Source organism: Epinephelus lanceolatus, chromosome 4 (genome assembly GCF_041903045.1).
Source record: "Epinephelus lanceolatus isolate andai-2023 chromosome 4, ASM4190304v1, whole genome shotgun sequence".
NCBI lineage: Eukaryota > Metazoa > Chordata > Actinopteri > Perciformes > Serranidae > Epinephelus > Epinephelus lanceolatus.
In genome coordinates, this window is record NC_135737.1 from 19,789,609 (window position 1) to 19,802,054 (window position 12,446).

A 12,446-nucleotide genomic window follows, 5' to 3' on the forward strand; every position below is an offset into this window, starting at 1 on the left:
AGTTTCTGTGAATTTGATAGTACGATTGCTTTATTGAAAGTACAGTAGATTGACCACGTCAGTGAGTAGAAAAACCTTGGGACAGACAGAATGACTGACTGACAGTTTCCGTGATTATGTACAGCATACCATACCATGACTTAGTCAGACCAAAAATTAGGAAAAAAACTCCAACATTGGGCCACAGGGGGAGCCACAGAGATCAGTCTCATTTTAACTATTTTTCTGTTGTTACAGCGCCACCCAGTTGCCAATTAGAGTTAAATTTCTCCAGTCACCTTGAGGCGTCCTGTTCTACATATCTACCAAGTTTAGTAAAAATCAATATGGCGGCTAGGCCTAGATAAGAAATTAGCTCTCTAGCGCCCCCATTTTGTTTGATTGGGTCAATAATGGAGGGGTCCCCTCAGATTATGTGTGGTCATATGCCTACAAGGTTGCGTGGTGATCGGTGAAACCCTTGAGATGTTATACACCTTTATGTGATGAGCCACGCCCTCCACAATATTCATTGCCTTATAGAAGCTCAGTTTTAGTAAGTTCAAACTTCCTATGAAGAGATCCATTTTAAGTGCTTTTCAAAAAATTCAAAATTGTGGAAAATCTATATAATCGGAAGTTATGGGTTCTTGGGGCAAATTTGTTCCTCATGAGGAGAGGCATCTCTGTGCAAAGTTTCATGTCTCTACGACATACGGGTCATGAGATATGCCCATTCAAAGTTTGCAATTTCAGTCGGTTGCTATAGCGCCCCCCTTTGGCCAATTGATGTAATATTGCTTCATTCGTATCCTCCCATGACCCTCTACCACTGTGCCAAATTTCACATGGATTGACCAAGTCAGTGAGGAGAAAAATGTGGAATAGGCACACAAACAGAGAGAGTTTTCATCATTATATAGTAAGATGCATCAGTGTGCACTGGATGACATGATCCTTCATCACAAAGAATGTGGGCACTGTAGTTTGTTTTAGGTCAATCCACAGACACCATCCTGCTCCTTGAAACACGAGAGCACCAAATGTGTATTAATCCGCCACTGAAAATAGTCCCTCACAAATGCACTATTTAGTCCCACTTTAGTGGCATTTGCTAAAAACTACAGTGCCCAGCTGTTTTACAAAGTTACTTAGCATTTTTTCTAAACTAAAACTATATAGACCGAATTACTGTGACATCACACTAATAGCAACAATCACTTCCAGGGAGACAACTGGCAATTAATTTCAAAGGCAGAGATGTGAAATTGGCAAACTTGTTTATTTCTGTTGTCTTTTCGTGCGTAACTAACTACAGTTATTTAATCTTTTCTCCTTTCGTGAGATAAATGTTGTAATGGTCCCTGACAAATAAATTAAATAAAATGGAAAAAAGATTTATGTCTCATGTGGGAACAAGTGGTTTGGCTGAGCGCCACAGATGATGTAGGGAAGTCAAAAAGCATTTAGAAAAAGACCAGCACATTGTTAGTTTTGGTCTTTTTGTAGTTGTTCATAATGATAAATATATTGAATACACAAACTTCAGTCCTCCGAATTACTATAAAGTTGAATCAACACCTGTCAAAACAGTTTCAACTCTAAGTTAACATTACCTTCTTGACAATAGGATTGATTTTAGGACTGTTTTATAAGACCGCTTTCTTGCAGCTGGGTGGAACTAAGAAACAACTGTCAGCGTTTTTGTCAGCTGATAAATAACAAGAAATTGCTGAAAAGAAATATCGTATGTTTGAGGTTATTTAGAAACTGTACCAACATAGTTTGTCCACGTGAGAGCAGTGACTGATTTATTTATTCAACTGTTAAATGTCTCGCTCAGTAAATGTCTCAGTTACCGTTATCTTAGGGCTGCAACTAACGATTATTTTAAATTAGCTTTATCAATTAATCTGTCAATTCTGTTTTTCAAATAATCAATTTGCCAGAGATCCAAATAATATTAATTTTCACAGTTGAGAGGCTAGAACCAGTGAATGTTTATCATTTTATATTGATTGTCCAAATTAATTTGATTGAATAGCCAATTATTTGACAGATTGTTCTTGATGAATTATGTGTTTGTTTAAAATAAAAAACAACAGCTCAGTTGTTTTAAACTCTCAAATATTATAATCATTATCAATCTCCACAATCCAGAATTAGTTAGGATCATGATCAGAAGATACTATTAATATAATAACTACTATTTTCAGGCTCCTCCTCCACTCTCACCACTATTTAATCCCGTTAACTCTTGACCCAGAGCAGCCTTTGCTTTTTTTTTTTTTAACCAGCTTTTTTAATTTGTGGATGAATGGAAATGTTATCAGACGAACGTAAAGCAGGAAGCAACTCTATTCAAAAGGTGAAGGCAATCTTAATGTGCAGAAGCAGCTGTTTTTAATCAATAATGTGATTGACTATGGCCACGAAATACCAAAGAGCAGCAGTCAATACAGCACAGTATCACTTCAATCTCGCTCCTCTCCCAGAGTGATAATTTCAGCATCGCAGACAATAGGCGTGAAGATGACAGGCACAGACGGTCTGCATTTGGAATTACACAGCCTTATTCAGTAATTGATTTCAGCGTTTGTAATTTTCTGTAATCCCGGTGTTCACCGTGAGAGGAGAGGAATTCATTTTCTGCAGGAAATGAATTAGGGAACGGCGAGAGATAAAATGGATGTTGGAGAGCACACCTGAACACAAGTGTGAGAACGATAATGAGACTGGTTTCACAGAGCCCCCAGACATCTCATTTGATTGGCTGAGCTCAACCGCCAGCGATGGCCCCGCAGGCTTGTCGAAGTAGAATTTATTCCATTTTGTCACAAAGTGATGGAGATGAGGCCTCTCTGGCCGGAGAGAAAGTACATTATGGAGTGAAATGACGGAGGGAAAATGTGGAGCAACATTCATGCATTTGGAGGAGGAAGCTTCTCGGGACAGCAGGCAACATGAGATCAAAAGCCACATGATTTAAATTACTCATTTCAAGGCTTAATACACACACATAGAAGTTCAGGATAAATAAAGAGAACCAACATTGCTCACAAGTAGAACACTACTTCTGGGAAATACACTAACATGCTTTCTTAGAGTTTGATTAGAAGATCAACATCACTCTCACATCTGTTTGCTACATGTGACGCTACCACCAGAAGCTGGTTAGCTTAGCTTAGCATAAAGACTGGAAATAGGGGGGAAACACCTAGCCTGGCTCTGTCGTAAGGAAACAAACTCAACTACTAGCATCTTGTGTGTTTAATCCATAAAAATGGATACAGAGTTGGAGGCGAGGCCCTTTTCACTCCTATGACATTTCCTCTTTAGCATTCACAGCCCCAAAACATCAACTGCTGCGTATAAAATTATCCTGTAATGATCTCTTGAGTTTATATTGAGTTGGGAGGCAATTAATAAAGTCTGTTTCAGCATTAGTAATCTCTCTGACATTTTAATAGGCCTAATGATGATTAAGATATCACAGTAATGATAGCTTACGGCATGGTGTCACAAAGTGCGGCCCATGGGCCAATGGTGGCCCTCAGAAACACTAAATGTGACATGAAACACATGCATTATATTTGAATCAGTCACAGTCCATGTCAGATTTCACTTTCGGTAGCTTTCATTTAAAGGAATACTTTGCTAATTTTCAACCAGCTCTGTAACATAACAGCGTGGGTCGTATGTATAAATGATCTATGGTAAACTTGACTCCATCTTACCAGCACCTCGTTCTCCCTGCACATAACTCAGCTCAAATACACTAGACGCATCATCCGGTGTATTTTCACTGGTTCTATGGCTGTTGCACAAACCACATATTGTACTTCTACATGCCCGTATGCCCACCTCCATAGACACTAAGAGAGTAGAAATGGATCTTGAATCACTCCACCGCTCTCTCAAACGTGGACCAGAGTCACATCAAACTGCAGTGCTGATCAAATATAAACCAGGATTCCGTTACTGTATTGCCTATTTCTCGAAGATTAAGCCATGCAAGTCTAAGTTCACAATGAAACTGCAAAAAGCTCATTAAAAAGGTAAAAAAAAAACAAAACATAGTATAGTATGTCATAGAAAAGTCGCAAACATAAAAACATCATAGAATAGTATGACAGAAAAAATAATTTAAAAAAAGTCATAGTACAGTATAAAATAAAAAGTATTAAAAACGCCAAAGTATAGCATGACATAATAAAGATATAAAAAAGTCAAAGTATAGTATGTCATATAAAAGTCATTATTTCATAGATAGTAGGCCAGAAATTTTTTTTTGGTATAGTATGAATAAAAAAAGTCATAAAATCTTGTGGTTCAGTATTACATTTAAAACTCATAGTATGACATAAAATTTTAAAGTTACTATTAACACACTATTTATCAGCCACATATCCGCCTGTTGTGTGTGCACCATCCTACGGTTTCAAGTCTGAATACTAAAAATGGCCACTGATGCTCATTAACGGCATGATTTAAATCTTTTTTTGTAGAGCGGCGCTGGAGTGCACAGTTCAGCTTTCATGTACGTGACCCTGCTGTACATTACAGCCAAGTTACGCATGAGAACATAAAAGTAATAACAAATTTAAAGTATAGTATGCCAAGAGAAAGTAATAAAAATGCCATACTGTAATATGACATTGAAATCTCGTGTTATGACATGAAAAAGTAATAAAGGTCATAGTATAGTATGCAATTAATGTAATAAAAAGGTTTCAAACTGGACAACATAAACATTCTAAATGGGTCCCTTTGTATTTCCTGTTTGAATGTATGTTAATGCAGAAGCTGACAGGAAGTAAACAGGGACCAAAGTTGTTGCCCTAGCAACAGAATAGCAATGAAACGGTCCATACTATGACATATAGTGCAACATAAAAAAATCATAGTATAGTATGATATAAAAAAGTAACAACAAAGTCATAGTATAGTATGTCCTAAAATAAGTCATAATTTCATAGTATAGTATGCCATTAAAATGTCATAGCATGGTATGACATAAAAAATAACAATAAAGTCATAGTACAGTCTGTCATAAAAATAGATTAAAAAAAAAAGTTATGACAGACGAATAAAACATTTTGTAGTATAGTATGCCAACGGTCATTGTTATAGTATTGTTTGACATACATGTTTTAGTATGACATAAAGTCATTGTATAGTATGACATTAAACGTAATAAAAGACATAGTATAGCATGCCGTAAAAAAGTAAAAAATATGTCACAGTAAAGAATGACATAAAAAAGTCACTGTATAGTTTGACATGTTATAAAAAAAGTCATAGTAAAGTATACCATAAAAAGTCAAAATGTTATAGTGTATTATGATTCAAAAAAGTCATCATACAGTATGACATAAAAAAAGACTTTAAAAAAATCAGACCAATACAGTAATCTGTGACACTTTGAATAAACTGTATGCATATTTATTTACAACACATTCACATTACAGTTAGTCATCATTACAATGCTACAGCATGACATTGTAATATACAAAAAGTGCTGCTGCAATTTTAGTTCAGAATTAGTTAACCTCTTCCAGATGTTCAGCTGCAGTTGCACACAACACCAAGACACAAAAACAAAACCGTTAACATGGTCCCTTCAAGTCCCCAAATCACATCTTTCCCCCCTTATAAAATACATAATTTAAATACCCCCAGAGATGCTGAAATATCAACAGTGCAAAAAACAAAACCCCAATCAACAAAATTCAGAAAAAGGTAAAACTCCTGCCTTCCCTTGAATGTTGAAGATTACTTTTAAAAACCAAACCAGCCACAGAGTTTCATCAAAAAGACCCGACCAACAAATGTAATTCAAGTACAACAATAGGCTTATGATTCAACAGCTCTGGCTCAGTAGGAACAAAGAGAGTCATGAATAAAAATCCTCTCAAACAGAAGCAGACCAACAAGCGACATTAAAAACTCAGGATGTTTACAGTCTTCCTCTTCCAGTGTTTTTAATGGTATTGCACACCTAATAATTTAAGTATGAGTTGTGATTATTTAGTAATATTGACTTTTTTCTGCAGCAGAAACCATCTCTTAAAAGCATTGTAATTAATTTAAATATGACCTATACTGCTGACCTGTGTGTAGATAATTCACGGGGAGAAACAAAAGGGTAAGGATAACAGCGTAGACGGTAAATATTCATAGAAAAGCTTTAAATTTTAACAAACTACTAGATCTGACAGACAGCTGAGTCATGACAAGAGGGAGAACAAAAACAAAAAAATACAGAGGGATCCAGTGACTTTAAACGTCCTTCTCTCAGTCCAAGGTGAGAGCCCGTGCAGCGCGAGGCTCGTTGTTGCTCCACCTATCTGATGTTGATTAGCCTGTGTGCCCCGTTACTATGGCAGCAGCAGCCCAGAGCTCAGAGCAGGTCAGGCAGTATGAGGCCGGGGGGTTTGGGCTCCACGCAGTTGATCCAGAAATTGGCACAGCTGGCGTGGTACTGGTGGCCCCCGTACAGCAGCTTGAAGTTGTCCGTCTCCGAGTTGAAGGCCTGTCAGAGTAAAAGGGTGAGATATTACACACCTGAATCAGAGACAATAAACCCATCTGTGCCCACAGGAGGGAGAGGGATAGATATGGACAGGGACAAGGAGACTTGCTTTGATTCTAGTGTGATGCTACTTGTTCTCGCTACTGCTCAACTGAAAGAACCAGTATTAACACACTATTTATCAGCCACATATCCGCCTGTTGTGTGTGCACCATCATACGGTTTCAAGTCTGAATACTAAAAATGGCCACTGATGCTCATTAACGGCATGATTTAAATCTTTTTTTGTAGAGCGGCGCTGGAGTGCACAGTTCAGCTTTCATGTACGTGACCATGCTGTACATTACAGCCAAGTTACGCATGAGAAAATCAGCCTCTGGCAAGAGAGGGATTTCAATACACATGGGTTTGCAAGCATGCAATACCTGCTAGGCAAGACTCAACTTTCTCATTTGTTTAAAAAGGCCTACATAGAACTGTGCATGAGTAGTTGTGCAAAGAGTGCTCAAAAAATCCACTGCTTATAAATATTACAAAACTGAAATTACGTACAAAGAGTTTAAATAAATCTACAGAATATTGACAATGTTTTCTGAAGAATGTGGTCATGTTGAAATTCAAACCACAAGGATACGACATCCTGTGACTTGTGGAAATAAGAAATCTCTTTGGTATTTCTTTTACTGTGGTGAAATAAATAAGTGTACACGACATGACAATGAGAGAGACACAAAGAGAACTAAGGTACAGCAAAGGTACAGTGTAAGACATCTCTGTATATAAAACATGTTTCTAATATCTAATCCAAAACACTTAAATTTGGCCCACATCCCAAGATAGCATGAAATGACAGATCACGTCTTTTGAAACAAACGGTATCTTGATGCATGTTGCTTTATCACTTCATCCTCTTTGATGACACAAATGAAGATGGACAAGCATGAAGACATGAAGACAATCTCATATAAGCACTGGCTTGAGGCCATACTGTATGTCTCATCAGATGATGATGCGTCTGCAGTTTTTATGGTAAACGGGGAAAAATTAATCTGGGAAAAATGTTGCAGCTGAATGTCTCACAAAAAAGGACCAAGATTAGCCAAGAGCACTTTGCGGGCACATTAGAGAGAAGAAATTGGCCAGGTGACATCACCAAACCAGACTCCAAGAGAAAGTTCCACGTCAGCTGCAGCCATCTTAGTGTGCAAGGGTGCACAATCCAAAAATTACATCATCACATATTTTATGTGAAGTGTCAGGGCTCCACAGGTTGTCAGTCATCATCTGAAACATATTAGATCATATTAGATGAATGGTTGTGATTGGCCTGACGAGGATCCGCTGGAAATCTGTTTGAGCAGGAGGGGGACCAGGAACATCTGCCAGACCAAACAAAACGTGAACTCTCAGAATCATCTGGTTCCCTCACAACAGGTGGCATGAAAACAACCCAAAATATCACAGCAATGGTGGGTTGTAAGGTGGGTGATGTAGATGATGTTGTCAAAAATATTGATATACCAATACATATCGTTGATGTTTACTACAGTTATTCTGCTGTTCTCCGCTACTAGCCAAGACAAAAAAAATGTTGTCGTCATGTTATAGCCTTGTTAATTTTATCTTTAATAAAAAAAAATTGATTGTATCCCCTTGATAGCAATTTCTCTACATGGTATCTAATGTGTTAGATTGTGTGTTTTTACAGATATTAAACAACTTAATCTGAACCTTCCCATGTACCAGTTGAGGCCAAGATGACAGTGCCAGTGATTTTGATTTCATCTGCCAGATCTGACAGTTGGCAACGCTGTCTTTTTGCCTCAAAGTTGACCCAGGATGTTATATCTAAAAAGACAGCGTTAAGAGTCTAAATATATTAAATATCTGGTCTACTTTTTAAGAAAAACAGGCTAAGAAGTTGTGCTAGGGAGTTCAAACCACATGTTGATGTTCTTTTCTTTCATTACACTTTGCATGACTTGATGCTTCATCTGTCACTGTCAGTGCTCTGTACCAACAGATATGGTTCAATTCATCAATTAAGCGAGAGACAAAAGGGCAACAGTCTCCACAGTGGCAAACCAAACCTGTTGCTTTGTAACACAGTTTGCTTTTGTGCCTGGTTTTGTCAAAACTTATTTAAACTTTAACGATCTGAACACACTGTGGCTGTTCAGAATATGAATATGTGGCGAACTGATCCCCACTTGAGTGCTGTGTGTGTGTGTGTGCAATCAGGAGATGCTAATGTGTGTGATGTGCTGCTTAAGAGTTTGCATCCCTGGTGAAATACTGGAAGCTGAAGCCGGGAGAGAGGAATGAGTCATGTGCAGTGAATCATAGCCTCCCACACAGAAGGAGAGTGGAGCTGCATGCAGAAAGCAACAACTGCATACAAAACACACCACCACGGCACACCATTACGTCGAATACATCTCCACCTGCCTGAATGCAGTCTGCGGCACAGATGCTCCTGCTGGATGAAGGGCTTTCTCACGCAAACTGAATGACACATTTCCACTCTTTGCCCCCCCCCCCCCTCTCCTCACTCACATTTCTCAAGCAGAGCGATTTCCTTTTGGAGCTCTTTTTTGCCTTGGCCTACTTGTCTCCACAAACCTGCACTTAAGACTGCCAAAACTGGAAAATGTTGGAGGTAGAGGATGCTAAATTAAAGGGTGGTCATACAAAGACACACTGTGATGCCTCCACCTTTCACTGCAGAGCCTTTCCCTCCCCTTAGACACTCCGACTCCTTCTTAGACATCACCTGTATGAAATGTGGTTCAATTTAGTCTATTATAACGAGACAGATGCTGTGTATTTTTGAGCCTTTCATACAGGCAGCCACTCCACTCTAAAACACGAATGAGAGTATTCATGCTTTCAAGCTGGAGCCGCTCCAATACAACTATGACTCTACTAATTCAGCTGACCTTTGTATTCAGACTCAGCCAGGTTAGAGAATATCAAAATCTACTATCTGGCTTTCTATACCTCTACTCTGTGAGAGTCAGAAATAAATGACGCATAATTACCCTTAACCTCCTGTCACTGTCTTTAGTCAGTGCCTGTAAACACAAGAGGAGTCAGCATGTTCATGTAAAGCCCAGAGCAAAGAAAATGGTGCATAGAATGAGCAGCAAGCAAACATTCAGATCAGCAGTTTAAACCTGTTCCCAGATTATCTGTGAGTGAATACATGAAAAAGCATCCAAGTTATTATCACTGAGGGCTCCTGCACATTTTTCCATCTCACAATTCCAGAGATTTGGCCTTAATTGATCAGGAACACTGATTTAAGGTGTCAGTCAGCGCAGAGTATGTTTATAGCAGCAGATCATTGCAGTCTATCACAAGAAATCTGACTGGCTACATGTTGAAAATATGGTCATCAAAAACCAAATTGGAGCATATTAACATGTATTTTTTTTTTTTTTTTTTTTAAGTTTTAATAGATGTTGAGATGTTTTTTCTTCTTACTACCTACTCTAACAATAAAATTAGACTTTTGTGAAAAAATGCAATGTAAAAGCCTCAGATCTGTGAAATCATTTTTACTTTCATAAATTTATGATAAATCCTAATGTTCTGGAACCCCTAAAGACCAAGCGATCTGCACACAGGAGCCAATGGTGAGCTGCCACCCTGCAAAAGCTCTTGCTAGCTTGGTAGCTGTTAGCACGTTGACGGGAGCCGAGTTATCCACAGAGCTCTCTTCCTCTCCAAAACAAACTGGTGATTTCAAGCTGGAAAAGCACTGAATAATGTAGTCTCATGTTATTTTTTTCCCCCCCATTACTGCTTGTCGCAAAGGGGCTGCTTACTAAGTGGCTGACGCGAAAACATGAATGGCCCTGTCTAGAGCCAGTGTTTGGTTTGTACATTCTGGGCTACTGTAGAAACATGGTGGTGCAACATGGCAATCTCTGTGGATGAGGACCTGCTCCCTATGTTGATATAAACAGCACATTCTAAGGTAAGAAAAATACCACAATTCTTTTCAGGAGATTATACACTAATGAAAACATACTTACTATATTAAATTCAATTTCTGCCAATATATCCCCTAAATCCTCCACACTGGACCTAAAATCATACATTTCTTCTGATTACGGTGGTACAAATTATAGTTTGGTGATTTGAATCACAAGCTAGCAAGTCATTCCTGCTGAGTTTAATTAGCTAATCCAGCTCTACACAACACAGTCACATCCAGACTGTGGAAGTCAAACAGAAGTCGTGCGTTTGTTATTTTTTATCCCAAAGCCTGTGTCATAACCATTTTCAGACTGAATAACTTCTTGATTCCCACAGACTACCTTCATCTGTTGGAGGGAGCAATTGTTGCTGACCGCGATTAACCCAAACAACTCTGCTGTCACCGTCAGTGTAAATGCAGTAAAGGCGGCAGCACTTGAGACCAAAACACATCAGCAGCTGGATCCGTCTGTTGCTAAGGAATATTCTCACTGGAAAAATAGCCAGAAAATCTACAAAGATTTGTGTTGTGTTCTTTGTTCTTTACTTTTCAAGTTTTCCAGACAGATTTTTTTTTTACTAATTCTACAGTCTTTTCAGGTCTGGTTTTACCCAAGCAGTTATTTTTTTTTAACAGTGTGAGAACTCTGGTAACCTGAGGCACAATACAGTGAGCTGTTATAAGAGATGGGCCACCGAAAATACAGATTTCAAAACTAAAATTTTGAGGAGATGGGGACATTTGGGGAAAATACTGACAAAGCACTGCTGTCATGCTTCCTCAAGGAAAAGCTTCACAGAATAATCAATCCAAACCCTCCAGGCACTTCAGAAACCTGCATTAATATAAATAGCCAGAAATGCTAAATTATTCAACTTAAAATCCTTTCCAGTGCTTCTCCCTGTAATTGCTCAAATTAGCATTTATCATTTAGCAGAAGCGCTGGAGCATCATTAGCTGAAAAGTATCACTTATGATAAAACATAACTGCTGCTGCCTTTGAGTGACAACTGAGATGAAGCTGCTGCCCATCCCTGCCTCCTGTCCTGAAAAACAGATGACACGACTGCAGCATCTCAGAATGATCAGTCCAATAGCGACAAGGTGAAACTGAGACTCTTACTGTTGTAAGATTAAAATTCACAACACAAATTAAGCACAAGCCATGAAGCTCATCTGCTGTAAAGAATTTTTCACATTTCCTTGAACAACAGCATCAACATCTCCTTCCTTCAGTACCTTCGGTTGAAAAACAAATCAGCACCTCTTCAGTAAAGGACAATGCAACAATCAGTGCCGTCTGCTGTAGCCAAAGCTGTTCTTTCACTTCATTATCCTCTGAGGGGATGCTATTCTCCACTTGGCTTTTATTTGTTCCTACCAGTGTGGCTCTGCCAAAAATGCAATTAAAAGATGGGTTATTAATCTCATGCTTGTGGCACAGAGACAAAATAAAACTGCATTAATTTCAGCCTGCCTCTGTGCACACAAGAGTGAGAGGTGAGAGAGTGTGTTTGTGTGTGCAGGTTGATTGTCAGCTGTACTCCCTACTTATGACTAAGCCACATCTGCTCGCATCCTAGATGCCTCTCAGTCAGCCGTATCTTGCCTAGACCATCCATCTGTTTCTGGCGGAGCAGCAGAGGGAACGCGAGAAACAATCAGCGGCACCATCCTGCCCTCTAAACCGCAGGGTCCGAGAATACCATTAATGGCCCACGTCGATGAAAAGCACAGCCACCGTAGGCAAGGAGGTAGACATACAGCAATTCTACACATAGCGCCCCAGTTGTAGTTAATAACTGAACACTTTTCAAAAACACCAGTGGTTGTTAGCTGAAAGTGGTAAGGTGAGTAGTTACCTCGAGATAGAGGTGACAGAATAGAAAATGAAACCCTTCCAAGACAAAGTGATGACCTTTGTGACCTTGAAGAACCAATCCCAGA

General features: G+C 38.9%; 1 protein-coding gene across 7 annotated transcripts in view; it reads right to left on the bottom strand.

The window, feature by feature from the left end:
* Positions 1 to 5,400: 5,400 nt before the first annotated feature.
* The window catches only part of synrg (synergin, gamma), a 53,837-nt gene continuing 46,791 nt past the window's right edge, over positions 5,401 to 12,446 (bottom strand). For all 7 annotated transcript variants that reach the window (XM_033631724.2, XM_033631721.2, XM_033631720.2 and 4 more), the window contains one exon: positions 5,401 to 6,514. In XM_033631724.2, the coding sequence (XP_033487615.1) occupies positions 6,383 to 6,514 (132 nt within the window). In that variant the 3' untranslated portion in view covers positions 5,401 to 6,382. The remainder of the gene's footprint in view (positions 6,515 to 12,446) is intronic.